General features: G+C 41.3%; 1 protein-coding gene across 2 annotated transcripts in view; it reads right to left on the bottom strand.

Annotated features, from left to right (window-relative positions):
* The window catches only part of PCDH15 (protocadherin related 15), a 1613120-nt gene that overhangs the window by 194735 nt on the left and 1397416 nt on the right, over positions 1 to 20969 (bottom strand). For both annotated transcript variants that reach the window (XM_090057186.1, XM_090057185.1), the window contains one exon: positions 6221 to 6361. In XM_090057186.1, the coding sequence (XP_089913312.1) occupies positions 6221 to 6361 (141 nt within the window). The remainder of the gene's footprint in view (positions 1 to 6220; positions 6362 to 20969) is intronic.

The following is a 20969-nucleotide window of genomic DNA, read 5'->3' as shown; positions in this document are numbered from 1 at the left end:
TTTAACACTATTTAAAAAGATTTATTTACTATCTCTGCAAGCTGAATGTTATTTCAGCTATTTTATTGCAAGTTTCTTTTCCTTATGTGTCAAACACAAAAATCACTTCAGAATGAGAAATTTCAGCCTTCAATTTTCCAACATAATGCATTCAGTGCAATTCAAAGGCACCAGTATTCAAAGCTGAAGCCCAATAGACAAAAAAAGATAATCTGACAGGCAGCAACATAGCTCTCTCACTAATGTGCCAACATCATAGGACTGTTTCTTAGGCTAGGCACAGACATTACACATAAACTGGTATAAATGATTGGAAACCAGTTCAAATGTGTAACGCAACAGAAATTCGTGCACATAAACCACTTTCAAAATGGCTGAAACTGATTTAAGATGAATCTGGATGGATGTGTAGTATTAGATTTAACTGATGTAGGTTAAAACAGTTTATTGAACTTCTGCCCCAGGTCCCTCCCAGATTCAAGTTAGCTCACAGTCCCTCAGCATCCCAGAATGCTTTGCACCTCAACCTTTGCAGGTTGGGTGGACTAGCCTTGGGCCAAGCTGTCTGCTCCAACTGAGAAGGGAGGTATGCTCTAGCACTCTTCCAGCCTGTGGCCTAACCCACTGCAGGCATGTGGCTGCATTTCCAGAATCAAAAGTGAATATCTGTTCATTTGTTTATTCATTCTACCTATGCAGCTCAGACTAACCTGCAAAGATTGAATCAATTTAGTCTCAAGCTTTTTTGAGGGTCTGTACTTAGCCTTAAGAGTAAAAAGAGTCCTTTTGTCTTACTTTTGACTCCTTTGAGGTCTCATTGTTTATTTGGTGCGTTTGATAATTCAATCTTTAATTCTTTTGCTGAGACAAAAAAGGCTTATGATGAATATGTGGCAGAAAGCCACCTTGGTTTCTCCCCAAAATCTCTGCCCTGTGACAATGTGATTAGATGGGCCGGCACAGAGGAGTCACACCTCAGCCTGTCTCTTTAGGTAACCTGAGCTGGCTGCATTCCTGAGGAAGGGGGGAAACCTGCTCCCTCTGCCTACGTGACTGGCATCAGCCACCTGGGTGAGGGGCATCTACCTGCTGAGCTGGAACCTGCCCGGTAACAGGTGATGTGTTATAAATTGGTTGGCTGACAGCCAACTGGGGCTGACCTCCACTGGACCAGGTGAATGAGGTCACAGGGGCTATATAAGTTGCAGGGGAGGAGGCAGGCTCTCTCTCTTCGGCCATGAGGTGAAGCAGCAGCAAAGCAGGGGAGACAGAGAAACCTTACCATCTGAACCTAGCTCTCTCTCTCACCACAAGACTCCAGAGGGGAAACTCAACCAGCCTATGGAAGATGCTTGTGAGTAAGCTACTCAATCTGATTAGAAATTTAGCTGGCAGTAACACAGATGCGTGATCAAAAGGCTATCTCAGCCACACTGTTTGGTCTTTAGGATTACTAAGATATTGCTCAATCCTGTACCCTAGTTTCCCCTACCCCTTGTAATCAGTAAAGTTCTCCTTTGTGACCGGTGTGGGAGACTTATTGAGGGGGGGTCTAAACTATGCCTCAGAGACCCCTTAGGTCTGCGGACTAAGGGAGACTTTACTTCTTGCCCCCTGACTTGGGGAAGTGTCCCAAGTGCCTGTACCGGGTCGACTACCCATCGGACTATTAGGCCTGTGTTTCCCCAAGGACACAGGGCTGAGACAGTCCCTTCTCGGGGTGGTGGCAACTACGTTACCCCCAGACTAGCAAGTGTGCTCCAAGAGAGGGATCGGCCGAGCATAAGGCGCCCCTAGGGAGGCATTCAGAGCCTGGAAGGTGGGCGGGCGCAGGGAGGTGGGCGGCTCAACCCAGGAGCGCCCCATACTGGCCCACCACAGAATACGCTCTCTGTTCTCAGTCCTGTTTTGAAGCAGAACTGGAATCAGCACTCTGGATAGATAATTTTATCACACCAGTTATATATTTCAAAAATCAAATCTTTATTTGTAAGCTTTTGGGCACACACACCCTTCTTTAGGCATAGGAGAATGCAAAGATTGTAAAATTTCTCTGACGTGGAAATGAAAATTCATATTCACAGGAGATCTGAAGGTGTTGTAAGGTCTCCTGGTTGGAAAAGTTTATTTTGTGCAGTAGATTTCTCTGATGTAAGTGGGAAATGGCAGCACTGAAGTGTAGTTCACCTGTTCCTGAGCTCACTCTTGTTTCAAGAGTTCACCATTCTTGAGTTGCTCACCTTCTCACTCATACTGACCCTTTGCACCTTTTTTTCTTCACAAACCCTATTTGATCTCACAATACCATGGGCTAGTACAGCACAGTACAATAGAATTTTGTTACCATGTCCAGTGGTTTCATAGTTTCATAGTATCTAGGGTCAGGAGGGACCTGAACAGATCATCTAGCCTGACCCCCTGCCACAGGCAGGAATGAATACTGGATTCACAAGACCCCAGACAGTTGATCATCTAACCTCTTTCTGAATTTACCCAAGGTAGGGGTGAGGACCACTTCCCTAGGAAGTTGGTTTCAGATTCTGGCCACCCTAACCCTAAAATATTGCCTCCTGATCTCTAACCTAAACTTATTCTCCATCAGCTTATTACCATTGTTCCTCATCATCCCAGGTGGTGCTGGGGAGAATAGGGCTCTTCTTATTTGCTGATGATCTCCCCTGATGAGTTTGTAGGCAGCCACCAGGTCCCCCTTCAGCCTCCTCTTCCTAAGGCTGAACAGGTTCAGATCCTTCAGTCTCTCCTCATAGGGCCTGTCCTGCTGCCCTCTCACCAAATGGGTGGCCCTCCTCTACTCTCTCTCCAGATTGGCCACATCCCTATTAAAGTGCAGCACCCAGTACTGGACAAAGTACTCCAACTGCAGCCTGACCAATGTCACATAGAGGGGGAGCATCACTTCTCTTGACCGGCTTGAGATGCATCTTTGGATTCATGACAAGGTATGGCTGGCCTTGCTGGCTGCAGTCTGGCATTGGTGGCTCATGTTCATCTTGGAATCAATAATGACTCCAAGATCCCTTTCCACCTCTGTGCTTTCAAGAGGGGAACTCCCCAGACTGTATGTATGCTGTGGATTCCTTCTCCTGAGGTGCAGCACCCTGTATTTATCTACATTGAACACCAGCCTATTCTCAGCTGCCCACTTTTGTAGTCTGTCTGAATCTAGTTGCAGCTTCTCTCTCCCTTTGAGTATGCCCACCTCTCCCCACATCTTAGTGTCATCAGCAAACTCGGACAATGTGCTTTCAACCCCCTCGTTCAAGTTGTTGATGAAGATGTTAAACAGTGCAGGCCCGAGGACCAAGCCCTGGGGGACCCCACTGCTCACATCTCGCCAGGTTGAGTACAACCTGTCCACCACCACTTTCTGGGTGTGCCTCATCAGCCAATTTCTTACCCATCCAACTGTGTAGGCATCAATGTCAGTCACCTAATTTATTGATGAGAATGGGGTGAGAGACAGTGTAAAAGACCTTCTTAAAGTCTAGAAAGACTATGTCCACAGTGACACCATCATCCAAGGATTTAGTTACTTGGTCATAAAAGGGAATCAGGTTGGTCAGGCAGGACCTGCCTTTGATGAACCCATGCTGATTGCCCCTGAGCATGATTTCCCCTGCTGGCCCCCCACAGACATGCTCCTTGATGTTTTTCTCCAAGATATTCCTGAGCACCGAGGTGAGGCTTATGGGCCTATAGTTACTTGGGTCCTCCTTTTCTTAAAAATAGGGACCACATTACCTAGTTTCCAATCCCCCAGCACCTGGCCAGATGACCATGAATGCGCATACAGCCGGGCCAAGGGCTCCGTGATGACCCCTGCCAGCTCCCTCAAGACACTTGGGTGAAGGGTTGAATAAGTGGGCCTCAGAATGTGGCCAAATAATGCATAATTTATGGGAAGTATACACCAGTGATGGAAATGCAACAGAATGTTTAATATTAGTGTGAGTAGAAAACAACACCCTCCCCTTCAAACTTTTCCCATTTATTCACTCAAATACTGAACAGGTATCAAATCTGAATGTCCCAGGTTCCCAAATTGATCTGCAGAACACAGAATTATCCATGTCAATATTTTAACCTGCTACAGCTCCCAGAAATGACAATATTGATTTGGGTAGGCTTATTTATTTACCATCAAAATATATACAGAAATCTCTTTTTAATCCTAGCTCCAAAAATAAACAGAAACGGAAAGGGAGAAAGTAGTATGGTTTATGGTTATACTGACAGATGGTATTTTCCAAATCAGGAAACAAATTAGAAAACACCCTAATAATTATAAAATTGATTTATATATTTTTGGCTCATTGGCATTTTTCCATTTTCAGTTTTAAAAACAAAGTGTGATTAAGGCAGCTACTATATGCTATCAAAACATATCATATACTTTAGTTGTTTTTAATGACTACACTTGAGCTATTGTCTTTATGAAGAGCAAGTACAACACAGTAAAAAGCAATTCTTAGTCATATTATTCTTTGTAGTGTGTTTAATAGTATTACATTATAAACCATTTAATCAAAACTGAATGATAATCTGCTTACCAGTTAGTCAATAAGAATTAGAAACAACATGAGTATTTTTTCAAAATTAGTATTCATTCATTGGCTCTATACAAGATAAACAGAAAAAAGATTGATTCTAGTATTATACTTCTTATAAGTTTTGGAGAACAGATTTGCTTCCTACATCCTCCGTGGGAGTGACCATAGAAAATATGATCACTAGAAACTACATGGCATCAAATTACAAACAACCTTGCATTCCATGTTATTCTACTGAAGCCAATAGGATTGGATAGGATATAGGTTAGGAGAGAATTCTACTTTGTTTTGCACTCTGTAAGATGAATTCTGCAACCCTTTCAAAATAATATAGTCTCACAACTATAACTATGATAACACAGGCCACCCTCGCCATTCACGTGGGATACATTCTGGATATCCCTGCAAATGGCAAAATCCACAAATATGGCACTGCATCCATGAACATCATCTGCATCCATGAACACAGTGCCCCCAGCAGCTGAGGGATGGGGGGTGAAGGCATGGCTGTGCTGGCGAAGGTGGGAGTCTGGCAGTGGTGGCAGGTATGGTGCTCCTGAGGAGCTCCTGTAAGAGTATTTAAAATGCAGGTTCAGCATTCTCAAATATTTGAAACTGTGAATGCTGAACTTGCTAATAGTGAGGGTTTCCTGTATGCTTAAATATGTTAGATTTTAAAAAATATATGATACTTACAGAATCTCTCTCACTGGGCATCTGGGCATCACACTGCTCATAACAAGGCCTAAGAGCAGTCATTTTAAAATATTCTCTCACAGAACTCTCTACTTTATAGCTCTCGCAAATTTTGCTAAGAACAAACAATAAGGATTTGGTGTTTGAGTCTCATATACTGAAACACAGTTGGCTTCTTGCAGATGTTAAAAAAAGTGCTTTACCAGAAGAAGTAGCATGTTACTTCAACCCGGCTCAGCGGCACCTATAAATATCAGGTGCTTCAGTGGGGCTTTTTGGTGCTTTTAGCTAAAGCTGGTTCAATCATCTATTGGATAAAAGCACCTAAAGGGCCCTACTAGAGAGCCCGATCTTTACAGGCACTGGGCAAACTGGGTTGAAGAACAGGAAATTCTTGCAATTCACAAATTTGGCAATTGCAGTTTCTAATATTCGCGGTGCAGCATGATGACACTTTGTTACAGTGCCAGCAGTGTCTGCAGGAGCTCCACACTTGCTGCTGCTGGGCTTCTGCCTCTGTGCTCCTGCCACCGCCAGTGCAGCCGTGCCCCCTCACCCCACCAAGCTGCCAGGGGTATGTGCCATTCATGAATGCAGTATAGTATGAATGTGGATTTCTCCATTCCTGGGGATCTCTAGAACATATCCCCCATGAATGGCGAGGGTCTCCTGTAATGAACTGCCTCTTCTAGACATGTGCAGAGTTTGGCAAAGGAACACACTGAGTTTAAGGTAAAGCATGAGGGGTTTTTTTTTTGTTTTTTAATATATGCAAGCACATTATTAAACTACAATGAGACCAATTGTTTTACTCATTCTGGACACAATTTTATTTAAAGAAATAATAAAAAAGCCAAAATATTCAGGATAACTATTTCTATGTACATGAAAACATATGTAAATCTTCGAGCACTTCTATCAATGAATACATATGCATCTGATGATATTCATACCTTAAATACTGTACTGGGTTCTTCATTCAGGTTTACTCGGGTTACTACACGCCCCGAATCTTCCTCTACATCAAATATGCTGGCACTGTAAGGAAACTTGACAACATCTACTTTGTATCTGACTCGGCTTGCTGGTGTACCCTGTAAAGCAAAAGCACATTTATAACTGATACAGAAATATGGTTTAAACAATCTTTCCTTATATAACTTTTTCTAATAATAGAAACAGGCAGAATCCTCTTTCAGGTATTATTGAGTAGTTAGGGTTAGAATCTACCTGTTAGCCCCAAGTTTGCAAGAGGATGGGATAGAGGTGAGTTCATAAGGACATCCTCTTATGTCCCGGTCCAGCATGAAACTGCAGCAGCACAACTCCCTTGAGCGTATTTACTAACACATCCATGCTGGAAGTCCCTAACAAAGGACTAGGGACTGTTTATAGAATTTTTAGCTCTGCATGTGTCAAAGAATATGGACATATAACCAGGGCACCTACCAAAAAAAAAAATCCAAATTAAACAGAAAACCAGAAAAGAATCATGGGAAAGTAAAAATCACCAGAATGTTATAACTTTATTTTTTCATCTCCAGTACTCTGGGCAAATTATATATTTATATTAACAAATTAAATAGTATGTTCTAATAGAAGTTAATTTATCTGATTAATCTGTATTAACATAATAAATACTAGTTTATGTAAAATGTAATTTACTTTATAATTTACTTATGTATCCATTATAATCTTATCATTCCATTTATCAGAACCTTTAAGGAACAACCTTTAACTACCCAAAGTCTACAGAGTTATTTAGACAACAGCTGGTCCCACATTACATGAATGGATGGGTTTCTTATAAGTTTTGCTGATCCTTACGATCAATGAAGTTCTTCATTAAGCATAAGAACGACTTATTCTCAGGGATGTTTAGAAATTGCATCTGTTAACCAACTGGGAGTAACAGTGGTGGAAAAAGCTGGCTGGAAAAAGGTGGTTGCTGGTGACCTCTTCACAGCCTTGCAGAATCTTGAATACTCTTGAGTAGCATGTACAATATTTATACTTTAAGTCAAACTTTTTCCTATTATGCTAATTAGTAGGGCTGTGCAAAGCTTCAGTCCCTGATTTGATTCAGTGGAGATTCAGCCCAATTCAGTGACTGAATCTCCAAATCCAAATAAAATCAGAAAATCTTTTAATCTCTCTGAATCGAATTGGAACCCTCTGAATTGATTCAGAGAGTTTCGGAAAGATTCAGAGATAGACATATCTTTAAATGTTTTTTCTACATACCTCTAGGTAGCTGGTGGCTCGTGAATGCTGCAATGCTGGGGCGCATGGAGTGTCCCACAGAAGCATGGGGGGCTTCCCAGTGCACTCAGCAGCACACCCAGTAGTGGACCAGAAGCATTTCTGCTCGATTTCTGGGACTGCCGGGGAGCGTGCTGGGGGTCCCATGCCCCTCCAGCTTGGTGACTGGTGACTCCTGGCTCTGGGTGGCACCCAGGGTCCTCCCTTGGCCAATCACTGAGCTAGGAGCTGTGGGGGGAGCCCCCCATCATGCTCCCCGGTGGATCTGGAAGTAGACCGGAAGTACTTCCAGTCCACTTCTGGGTTCACTGCCGAGCATGTGGAGGGTCCCCCTGCACTCCTGTGGGACACTCCATGCACCCCAGCATCGCAATGTTCCTGAGCCATGCTGATACCTTTAGGTATGTAGAAAAAACTTTTAAAGCTGTGTCTGTGTCTCAATCATTGATTCTCCAAACCAGCATTGAATCTTCAGACTCAGATTCAGCCAAATTGAATCAGGGACAGTGATCCAAATCAATTAATTGAATCAGTGTCCCTGATTCAGGTCAAATCCAAATCTGAATTGAATAGGGCCTGCTTTGCACACCCCTACTAATTAGGGAGTTTTCTGAATTCAAGTGAGATAATTTTTAAAACATTTTTCTCATTGAGTTTATAGTTCTTCCTGTTTTTTGCCCATTAACATAGAAATAAGACCACTTTATGCTCATAATAAACCATCTATCATTTGCTTTACTTTATTTATCTTCTTTGCCAATAACAAGCAGATATGCTCCTTTTTTGGTCAGAGAGACTTTTTATGTAGAGCTAGCAATTTTTTTTTCTTTTCTTGTAAAAAAAGAAAACGTACTTCCTTTTCCCCATCCTTTGTCTAGGTTGTTAAGTTCCTGAGACAGAAGGATCTCTTACTTTTATCTATAAAATGGTACAATAAGGTCCTGAGTTTTCTTGCACTTTCTCAGCAACCTAACATATATGACTAAATTAATTATAATGGGAAACAACAAATGCACTATTAAAGCATACAAACAGCCAAACACAGTCACCCCCTTTGCTTCCTGTTGTTATAGAATAAGTGTGATGATTAGTGTTTCAGGAAGGCCAATACCATATATTTTGTCAGCAACATATTGAAAATAATATCTAAGGGCAAAAAATCCAACAAAAACACGGGCAGCTGTCCTCAATGACAAAAGATCTTTTTTATAGTGAACTACCAAACCTCATGCTATTGCTTCCTGACTCATGCCGAAGAAGGTGAGCCCCATTAGTGGGGTACTTCAGAACAAATGGAATGGAAAAAAAAAAAACCTCAATGGCCTGATGAATCGATACAATACCTAGAACCCTAAATATTGCAAGTGCAAATATTGCAAGTACAATACCGTCAAGTCTTTCTAAAAGGAAAATAACCCCCTTATTGGCCACTTAAGACTAATTAGGTATTCACAGATCCCACATTCCCAAACACCACACAGCTATTTTCAATGTTGATATAAAGTTATGTCTCAATAAAAAAGGTTAAATCAGTATAAACATAACTGATGTATAGTCTCTCATGCTGAGAGACTATACAAAGGAAAGTCAGTAACAGCAAGGAGTAAGTAAGTATAGGATAAAGCTGAAATAAAGCTTGTTTTGCATTGAAGCTTGCAGACATTTTTGGATAACTTAAACTCTGCATGACCCAATTTCATAGAGGCCTAAACAATTCACAAATATAAGTGAGATATGCTGAGTTATTTCCTAAATATTCTTTGATTCAATTCACATATCTATTTTGTATTTAAGGCAAAACATCAAAAATGATTTTCAGTAAAAATTTCATTATGAAGACAAGTATCTTTCTATTGTGTTGACTAACCTAATATGAAATAGCTTTGCTGCTTTTGGTTAAGTATGCTATGCAGTACACCATCCTTTAACTATCAATAGATACAATAATAAATTGTCTCCAAGTGAAATACGCATCAAACACAGGTGGAGAAGGCAATACAATTTTACTAATAGACAGAAGTTTTGTATGCAATCTGAGTACATTTTATTGACATTGAACAAGAAGCAGGGAGAACATAAACGAACAAAGCCTATATCACAATTTTTGCACAAGCCCTGCTCTAGATGGTTCATTGGACATCAAAGGAGGTGAAAAGGATACTTTGCATGTAAGGGAAAGCAAAATGAACTGACTAAAGGGGTTTATTAACAGAAGGCAGAAGCTGAGGGAATTGTTCTCTTTCCTTGTACATCCCCCAGGGAGAGTGCAAGACATCTCCTCTCCTTCAGATTTAAAGTTAAGTCTAAAATCAAATTAACTGTAAGCCTTACCAAAGTAATATAAGGAAGAACTTGATTAAAGCAGTTGATTGGATACCATTTTTAAAGATGTTCAGTTCCTTGAAACACAAGGAATTTCAGTGAGATGATAGCATACCCAGACAATTACACATTTACTCTCAGGAGGAAGCCTAATTTAGTAATTTTTCTTAACTTATAATTAACAATAAATTACTAATCCAAATGCATATAATTATGTTCAAAAAAGTTTTGTCTGTAAGAATAAAACCTCTTATAGTTAAATGTTGATGTTGGCTTAGAAATGGTATTTAAAGGCCTGTTTTGGGAGAATTGGCTTACAGGTATAGATACATACATTATAAGGGGTCAAGATGAGTAGCAGGGGTTAAATGGATTTCTACAGAGCTTGGGAGATGCACACACAGCTTCTCATGGCCTGAAAACAAATGGGCTGTCAAGCACAAGACCAACGGATGGACACAGTCTGAGAATTGAGGGGGGCATGCCATAAGACAAGATCACAGCCTTCAAAGCAGACAGGTTGTCTAACACAATGAGGACACACAGGGGAGTGGAACACTTCCCTGGAGCTAGTGGACCCCACACCAGGCTCCAGCTCCAGCCGCTGGCCCCTGGCCCCCAGCTCCAGCCTCCAGCCACTGGCCCCTGGCTCCAGCCCCCAGCCCCAGCCCCAGCCACAGGCCCCTGGTCCCAGCCTCTGGCTCCTGGCTCCAGCCCCCAGCCCCCAGCTCCAGACTCTGGCCCCTGGTCCCAGCCCCCGGCCTCTGGTTCTCACCCCCTTTGGTAAGTGTCCCACACCGGACTGAGGCAGCCTCCTCACGGACCAAGGTGGTGCGCTCATGGACCGCTGCTCCTTAGAGGCAACATTGGCTGTAGGCCTCAGCATCCCACCTCCAGACTGCTGACACCTAAGACAGAGAGCCTCAGAATGGAGCCTGCATCACAACCAGATATACTTTGATGATAGCCCTAGGATTGGTAGATATAGAATTGCTTGATTGTTTGTATTGTTGCTTTTTTGTTATCATTCTGTATCAATAAATTCACTTATTATCAACTGGCAGGTGCTGTGGTTGGTCTGAGGGTTGTGCCCACCAGGAAGAAAGGTATAAAGGCTGGGTTCCTAAAATCCAGTGTCAGCAGTCGACATAGTAGGTAATTTATCAAATACAAAAAAAAAAAAAACTGGGATGAGGTTATTGTTTCTGATACAGTTACCACAGTGGCTTTTTTCATCACTTCAGAAAACAAATAAAATCAAGATTTATTCATTTCTTTATTGGCACCAGTATAATTAAGAAAACCACAAATGAATGACTGAATAAGTTATAAATGTGTTTATATTATGCATGCCATTATACACTACATTATGCAGGTCTATATGAGGACTCAGTCATACTTTAGATAAACTTCATTTGTAGCAAAATCCCCAGTTTTTCTTTTTTAATTTATTTTAAAATGCATTCCCTCCCCTTCCCCAACCATTTCTGACTTTTTCTCTCCCTCTCTATTCCCTACAAGTAAGCTAAGATGTAGGATAAACTTTAAACGTTTTTATTTTGGTAGCAAGTTTTTGGTTTTGAATATCCACTGTTTTATATTGTATTATTATTAGACTTGTATTGATTTTTACTGTTGTGTATTGTATTATTATAATTTTTGTATTGATTTTTATTGTTTCATATGGATATTGTATGGTTTAGGCCTGTGTTTGTAAGAGAACTAAAGTCATATCAGGTTTCCATTTTACATGTCAAGTCTCCATCTTGTGTCCTCTGCCTGAGCATCCCCTGTGTGTTGCAAATGTATGAGTCACGTACCCCTCTCATGGAAATTGGTTCCCTGATGAATGAGTGTGATTGGGAATGACTGAAATAAAATGGTAGCAGGCCTCTACTGAATGGCCTGTAATGACTGGGCCATCACCTCACATTGATTCATCCAGGAACCACAGACCTCACCCAGGAATAGAGACAAAACCAGCATTTGAAAGACAAAAGACCCTGCAGAACCAGCAACTCTCACCATTACAAACACCTGAAACTCCACATCCCTGCATGGAGAACACATGCTCACCCTTGCCTGGGTGTGCTTACTGTCACTAGGGTCACACAAGGTCCAGTGGGGTCCATCTGGACCAGCAGCATGCCACACCACCTATATACCCAGAGACCCTGCCAGCGAGCCCCCTCTGGACAACATAGTTTCATAGTTTGTAGGGTCAGAAGGGACCTGAGCAGACCATTGAATCTGACCCCCCCTGCCATGGCAGGAAAGAGTACTGGGGTCAAACGACCCCAGCAAGGTGTTCATCTACCCTCCTCTTAAAAACCCCCAGGGTAGGAGCCAGAACCACTTCTCTTGGAAGGTGGTTCCAGATCCTAGCTGCCCTGACAGTGAAGTAGCGCCTCCTGATATCTAGCCTAAATCTACCCTCTGCCAGCTTGTGACCATTATTCCTAGTCACTCCTGGTAGTGCTTGGGGGAAAAGGGACTCTCCCAATGCCTGCTGGTCCCCTCTGACTAGTCTGTAACAGGCCACTAAATCCCCCCTCAGCCTTCTCTTGTGGAGGTTGAATAGGTTCAGGTACCTTAGCCTCTCCTCGTAGGGTCTGCCCTTTTGCCCCCTGATCATGGGAGTGGTCCTCCTCTGGACCCTCTCCATGTTGTCCACATACCTCTTGAAGTGCAGTGCCCAGAACTGGATGCAGTACTCCAGCTGCGGCCTGACCAATGCCACATAGAGGGGGAGGATCACCTCCTTGGATCTGTTTGAGATGCATCTGGGGATGTGGCTGGCCTTCCTGACTGCATCCCCACACTGCCGGCCTATCTTCATCTTGGCATCAATGATGACTCCAAGATCCTTTTCTGCCTCTGCACTGATGAGAAGGGAGCTCCCCAGCCTGTAGGTATGGTGCTGGTTCTTCCTCCCCAGGTGCAGCACCTTGCACTTGTCAGTATTGAATCCCATCCTATTCTCATCCACCCACTCCTGTAACCTGTCTAGGTCCGATTGCAGCCTATTCCTCCCTTCTAGCCTACCCACTTTCCCCCACATCTTAGCGTCATCAGCAAATTTGAACAGGGTGCTTTTAACCCCCTTGTCCAAGTCACTGATGAAGATGTTGAACAGTACAGACCTGAGGACCAAGCCCTGTGGAACCCCACTGCCCACATCCCTCCAGGTCAAAAATGATCCATCCACTACCACTCTCTGGGTGTGGCCCTCCAGCCAGTTGGCGACCCATTTGACGGTGTAGGTGTCAACACCACAGTCCCCCAGTTTCTTAATGAGAATGGGATGAGAGACAGTGTCGAAGGCCTTCTGAAAGTCCAGGAAGACTATGTCCACTGCTACCCCTGCATCTAAGGATTTGGTGATCTGGACCCCTTTCCAGCCTGGATAGGCAGATATTACCTGCACACCTTCTCCTACAATTTGGACTCTCTCTCTCGCTCCTCCTGGACTTCAGTGGACTTCAGCCCCTGCACCAAGCTTCTTTAACCCCTGATGCCATTGTGTGTATGTGTGTGCAAGGGAACCAATAAAACATTGTGTCACCATCTCCCCTGTTCAATAAAATCACTGTCATTTGCAACCCCGAGTTGGGTCATGTTTTCCTAAATCCCAGTCCCTTCCTTATCTTAAATTCCAGTCTCATTCTCTCTCTCTATCTCAGCTCTAGTCCCTATCCTCTCTGCTAGTTTCCCAATCACCTCCCAATTCCATCTCCCCTTCTCCTATTGCCTTTTCCCTGTGATTTTCTGCTGCCTTTCTCTGCTTTCATGCTGCCCTGCCACCTGCTGCTTTTCCTGTTGTTTTCTGCTTTCCATCTCTCTGTTTTCAGGCTTCCCCCACACCTTCTGTAACCATCCCCCCCCTGCAGCTTCCCAGCTCCTCTTAGCTGTCCTGCAGTTTTCTCCAGCAGCTGGAGCCTTTCTCCAGCTTCCAGCACCTACTGCCACTCCCTGCAACTTCTCTAGCTGTCCCGGAGCCATCCTCTGGCTCCACACTTCCAGAGCCCCTCTTTAACACCCACACTTTCTCTTAGTCCCATTTTTCCCTCTCCCTACCTACCTTTTCAGCTCCCCCATAGCTCTTGCTCCAGTCTGGCATTGCTTCCCTGTTCTGCAGACTTTGGGCATTGTCTTTTAATTAATTATGATCAATTAACCTAAAGTTACCCCCAAGCCTCAGTTCTTCAGCCCAAACCTGTAGTCTACCAGTTCTAATCCCAGTCCTGGTAACTTTAATCCCCTACACTTCTACTTTCTTATCTTAAACTTTCCCCAGTTATCCCAAGTACACCAAGCACATACCTACATACACATCACAACACCCAACTTAGGAACTCACCTGTGTGTATGTGTAGGTGGGTGGTATGTGTGTAAATTAGTGAATACACGCATATATATATACACATAAAATGATATTGTGTGTGTGTAGTTATGTAAATTAGTAATCCATGTATGTGTATTGGATGTGCAGCTGTTGGTAACTGGTAACTGATTCTAAATTTGGTGTGTGTAGCACGTATGGGCTTAAACTGGTGACAGGTGTGCATGAGCTTAGACTAGTTATTTTGAATGTGTGTTGCTAGTGTGCACAGTTTGGAAGATGTGTGTATGATAGACGAATTAGTGATCTGTGTCTAATTTCTGGGGTGTATAGTGTATGTGCTTGAATTGGTAATATGTATGTATGTGCTTAGGCTGGTTTGGATGTGTATGTGCCTGAGCTGGTAGTGTACATGTGTATGCACCTGATTGATTTGTGTGTTTGTATATGTGCAATTGTGTTACACCCTCCTGTCTAACAGCGCAATATTGAGATCCTGAGAGTTGGCCTGACCCCACAGGGCAACACAGTAAACCACAAAGAAAGCATCATATGGGAGAGGAACAACCATACTTACACCCTTAATCTCAGATACAATATTGGAATCTGTTACTTATTATTTCTGCATTTTTTGACCCATCCATAGCATGCACCATTTCTACCACCACAGATTATGAACCTATGTTCCATATGCAGGCAAAACTCCTATCATTTCCAATTGGAACTTTGAGAAAGGAGTTTGGGATTGAGTTAATGGTAATGAAGTTGTTTGTGGCACACTAAATGCCCACTGAAGAGTAAGATTAGCATAGGTTATCATTTGGTTTTATTTAGAGTCACTACTGACTTGAACCGAGGCAAAATTATATTAATTAAAGCTCACTATGAAACCTATTTTAAAAGTGAAGGATTTCTGTATTGCCAACATGTAATTGAGTGCACAGTTTGGAAGTGATACAAGAAAAGTAAAAAATGATAGAAGGCTGTGCAAAATATTTGCAACAGAACCTGATACTGTCCTCGGCTTCTCCCACTTTCTCTATGAAGCAATCTTATTTTTAGGGGGGGAAAAATCAAATTACAAAAGAATTCATCTGAAAATCAGGTTTTGCACAAAGACATGCAAAGCTGTAAAATCTCACATTTTGAAACACAGTTTTAGACTACAAAATGGCCCTAAATTGTGAACATTTTACTGAAATTTTTCAAAAATAAAATTCACTTTTTTAGTGCAAAAACGTAATTAATCTTTGTTGGAGTTAGATAAAATGAGCAAATGAACATCAGTGAAACAAATTGCTGTGACATTGAGTTATTGGCCTGAATGAGAATAGGGTTGAAGGGGGTGCAGAGCTGTATTACCCAGCTAGGAAATTTAGAAAGTCAGTATATCTCTTGGAATAGTTTATTTACCCTTTATATTGGGCCAGCTGGCTTTACAGTATGGAGGGAAGCCATGTCATTTGCCCCTGACACCTTTTTGCTAAATCTTACCTCTTAAATTCTGAATGCTCCACTATAACACCAGAAAAGCCATATGGGCATTTTCACTAACTACAGTTGAGACAAGAAGTTAAAGAAATGCTCTGAAGTGGTAAAAAACTGTAATACATTTGTTCACTTCTAACACTTAATTTTCCCCTCTTTACTTAGGACTAGTCAACTCAATGACTATGACTGTGAGCAGACATCAAAGACATACCATTTTGTTAAGACCAGGAGAGGTGTGGGAGAGTGTCAGCTGGATTAATACAACGTTTACCTGTCCTGGTACAAGTAAATATAAAACACTATAATGTTAATACGATTTAAACGAAAAATGATTTAACTCCATTTGCATTGATATTGGAACAGACAAAAGAGTTACACTGGTCCATCATGATAAACAAGTATAATTAAAACTGATATAAACATTTTGTCTGTACACATCAATACCATATGACCCAGCAAATTCCTGTTCACGTGATTAAGGATTTTCAGGACTAGTTCCACCTTATCTTAACAGTGCTACATTCAGAACATTAATTATACAAATGCTTAAAACAGAAGGGGAAATATTTTAGGAGATAACCATACAACATGGTCCCTATTATACAAAACTTCCATGTACACTATCAAATCTAGTTTTAATCAAGTGTTTGTAAAGATCAAACTCTGACTATTTGAAAGGTTTTTCTCCTGAATTAAATATTCATAAGCACTGTTTTTCTATAAGTTAATATAAGATTGATTGCTGATGATTTCACTAAACAGCTTCAGCTGAGAACGAGCTCTCTGCTTGTTACTTCACTAGATAAGTCCATAATCAACATATTCTGGACCTAAGATCAAAAGGTAGTATGACTTCTAAAATTACAGTACAATTTCTGCTTCTGATGATGCTCTAAATCAGCACAGTATAAAAAATTAGTACATAAAAAAAGAAGTGGGATAGTGTGTGGAAATAGTTCATTCCAGCTTCTGCATTGATAATTTATGTAAAATAGGTACATACATCAAGGGGAATAATAATACCCCATAGCCTGTCTGGGAAATATGTACTTATAATAAATAAAACTAGCAAATTATGCAAGAGGTTGACTGTAGTTTTATAGTTCAATTATGCCCCCTGCTAATAGACAGTTACTGAATCACTATTTGGAAACTTAAACATTTTGAGAAAATAGACATAATTACCTGGCATCCTTCAGTGGCATCAAACCACTTCAATAAACCATGAATTCTCTGCAGGAAAGGGGAAAAAGGGTTTCTTTCTAGAGATAAACAAAGGTATCCTTGAATGTGTGTAAAGCCATCTGTACAGATATGCTAAACATATTCACAGGTAGCTCCCTGCCAAAGGCCTAAGAAAACTCTTTTCAACCTCTGTTTGGACCACACTAGTAAATACACTCTTTTAAAATGTGCTTTTGCAAATGTTGTGAAGTGTAAGAAGCAGGTCAAGTTTAAAGAAAATTTTCCCCTATTCCAAGTCTCAGCAAAAACACCACAAACAGGTTTTGACACACTGGATTTTGAAGGCGGAAACCTGTTTTATGTGTTGAGCCTGTCTGCTCTGTGACCTTAGGGAATAATCTAGTAGAGACTCATACCAGTGTCAATAGGAAAGAAAAGACTAGTACACATAGTTACTTAGACTTAACAAATGTTTTGTCTGCACACACCACAGGGTTTGGCTCTTACTTTTTGCCTCTTGAAATGGACTAAATAAAAGGTCAGGATAAGCCTTGATATGAATTTAAGGCCCCCTCTAAACATCCAGGCAAAGGCCCTATGGGATGTAATGCACAATCCACACAATCGGGCCTCCTGCCATGGCACATGTGCATGACAGGAGGTGTGATTGGTGGATCGCACATTAGATCCCATAGTGCTGTACTGCCAGTGCAGGGGGAGCCTGATCCTGGGCTCGCCCTGCATCAGCAATAATTAGGCTGATAGACACCAGCACCCTAGTTGACTGACTCCCAGCCATGGGAGTGTCCCATGTACCCCTGGGGCTGAAGTATCCCCACTGTGGTAATCTTACCACTCCTGGGGGTGCAGGGAAAACCCCAGGGCCAGAAGATCACTTCAGGGGTGATCCCCTCACCCTGGAGATACATGGGACACTGATGGGCTCCCAACCATCAGCTGATGGGGCTCCTAACAGCAGAAGAAACCCTGCCACATGTGCAAGTTAAAGCTCAATAAGAGCCAGCTATAAAACTAGTGCACATTTTGTAGGTCTAACTTTAGAGCTGGTTGGAGCTTTTTGTCATGTGAGCTCTACTTTTCATGTATAACTGGTTTCCAAGTAATCTCACTATACCTGTATCATGTACTGAGGGCCTAGGCAAGCAATCACTAGAGACTACTGCAAGAAGGACCTCTTTCTACAATGCTTACAATCCTTATTTAGATCATAAATGTAATCTAAATAAGCGATTGGACCATCTATGAGCGATTGGACCATCGTCTCCCTAGTCGTTGGGCGCCGCATGGAGTCAGGGTCTAACAGGAGCCATTAAAAAATGTTAACAAGATTTTACAAACAAAAACCATTAGGTTTAACTCTCTGGTGCTTTCCACAAAGTGATGAACAAACATAACTCTGGCCTGTGCGTCAACAAAAAAGTAAGCAGAAGAAAGTGTAATGGTATAGTATTGCGCATAGTATTTCTGCAACATCCCCAAACCAAATACATTAACCTTGATAGAAACTTTTCCTCTGAAAATATCTTTATTTCTTTGGTGTGCCTTTGCTGGCAATATCACAACGATCTGTCACTTTAATATGTAACCTCAGGAATCATCTTTGACATCTCTATCTCCTTCACAAAGACTATCTAAAACCAAAGGATTTTTTCTTGATATTTCTGTGATCTGGCTTTTCTTTCTGCCCAAATGGCAACTGCTCTTGTACAGGGCATTAACACATCCCTTCCTAACTATTACAGCCACTTCACTCTATCTTCCCTAATATAAGCATTGCCCCATTGCAATCCATACAAAACTAATCTGCTAAAATTATTTATATAATATGCCTATCCTGTTTTTTAATCTCTCATTTGCATTCAAATCTCCATTCTCCAAACCCTCATATCTTCTACTCCCTCTCATGTGTATCTAGTTACATGTATTTTTTTCCCTTTTGGCTCAGACCTGACACCTTATTTGCCCTTATTTTTCTCCCACTTGTACCCTACACATGGAAAACCTTTCATGAAGTATGACAGTATGTCACCTTATCAGTCCTGATCTAGCAAAACAGTTCAACAAAAGCCAGAACAGTCACTAACAGTCCTACTACAATGGGTCAATTCATGTACTTAGAGTTAAATGTGTGGTAAGTCACTTCCAGGACTGGGATCTTAAATCAATGCCCAAGAATCACTTTTGTTGTATTGCTTAAAAAAATATGGATAAAATAAGTCTTTGATTCATTTTTATAAACCATTATTTAGAAATTAGAAACAATTTCTGCTGGCAAAGAGGGCTTTGCTGAATAAAAGCATAAACTTATTGCCATAATATTCCTTTCTATTCTTCCTCTCCTTATCATTCCCTAATGTTTTATCTTTTTTGTTGCATTAAATCTGAAATTAGGCTCTAAACCAGGGGTGGCCAACCTGCGGCTCCAGAGCCACATGTGGCTCTTCAGAAATTAATATGCATCTCCTTGAATCTTTGCACAAGCACACGGTGACCAGCTTCCATTTAGAAATCTCTTGTTTCTAACAGCCAAGATGTTTTAAACACTTTGAAACACACAGCTTAAAGTTAAAAAGAAAAACAAATCTTAAAGGAATAGCTGCTTTGAAGCATTTAGATTACTGGCTAGTAGCTAAGGCATTTCTTGCTACAACTTTGTAGCAATTAGTAATTATAGTATAGCTTTTCACAACACAAATGGTTTAGTGGTTTAAGGAACAGTTTGACATAGTGAAATTTTCTGGAACTACACTCTGTATTCCAATTAAGCCATTCATCTTATGAGTTACATAAATTGAATTACATACAATAAACTGTATGGGAATTTACTGATGAGTTCCTAAAAAGCAAGGTTTATCCAATCTATATCATTTTAGAAGAAGAAAAATATAACAGCACTTGTGAAGATTAAGGTCTTTATCCCTCATGGCTGTACATTCTACTCGGAGCAGGATAACCACCTGAAAATATCTGATCAATAAGCAAGCACGTTCCCAGGTACCATATTAGAATTCGGAAACTGAAGTTAGGTATCTGTTTCTTGTGTAATGCAGGGGAGAATTAAGTCATGGAAGTCTAAACTAGTCATAAGGAAATATTGGCAAGAGGGGTATATCTGTATCTCCACTCCTTTCTCAGGTCTTTCGACATGAGTTAGCTCATTTACTTCCCACCTCCCAATTTTTGGCACTCAGATTGTCTTTCTGGGTACAGATGATTCGCCCTCTACCTTTTAAAATAAGGGATGGGTGATAACACTTATGACAGACTTTTCTAGAATAGTTTAGTGGTTTAAGCCTAGGACGCATTGATGGTTTCCAGGCTTCTTAGCTCATATTCTCCACCCCACTCCCCAGGTTTAAGGAAAGACTGGGTTAGGCCTCTACATCTGCTGTTGAAATTATGTGAAGAACATGATTAATAGGTTCAGAAAAAGGAAGCAGGTTGTGGCGTAGGGGGGAGGGAGGCATGAATCTATATTCCAGTACTGAAATTATTCATTTGTTTTTCACAGACTTCTATTTATATTTCTTATCCAAAGATGCTTTTAAGCAGTCCTAGGTCAGGAACAAGAACACAGGCCTCCCCTCTTAGCCATGTATTCTAATCAACTGAATAGAGTCATGTTCCCCTTTGTTTACTCTCTGGCCTTATGAAACTTACATTCAGTTGTCAACCCAAGACAAATATTTTGCTGACAATCTGCAACATTTTTACTGAAAACTAAACTTCTTTACTGGCATATGTTTTACATAATGTAAATGTAACCCTTCTGCCAGAAACTGGACAAGGACCAGGTTCAAACTATAGTAAAACAATTTGGAGATTATAAATAAAAAAAAAAACCCATATCTTGGGTTGGTAACTATTGCTGTGCAAAGCTTCAGTACCTGACTTGATTCAGGCCAAATCTCTGAATCTGAATTGAATCAGAGGACCCTTTAATTTCTTCAAATTGAATCAGAATCCTCCAGCACGATTCAGAGAGATTCAGAAACATTTAGTGATTCGGACATAGACACAGCTTTAAATGTTTTTTCTACATACCTCTAGTTAGCAGGTGGCTTGTGAATGCAGTGATG

This window comes from Crocodylus siamensis, chromosome 7 (assembly GCF_052110815.1).
Source record: "Crocodylus siamensis isolate JL-2025a chromosome 7, ASM5211081v1, whole genome shotgun sequence".
Classification (NCBI taxonomy): Eukaryota; Metazoa; Chordata; order Crocodylia; family Crocodylidae; genus Crocodylus; species Crocodylus siamensis.
The sequence above is the reverse complement of the archived record's forward strand: the minus strand, read 5'-3'. Positions and strand labels throughout refer to the sequence as shown.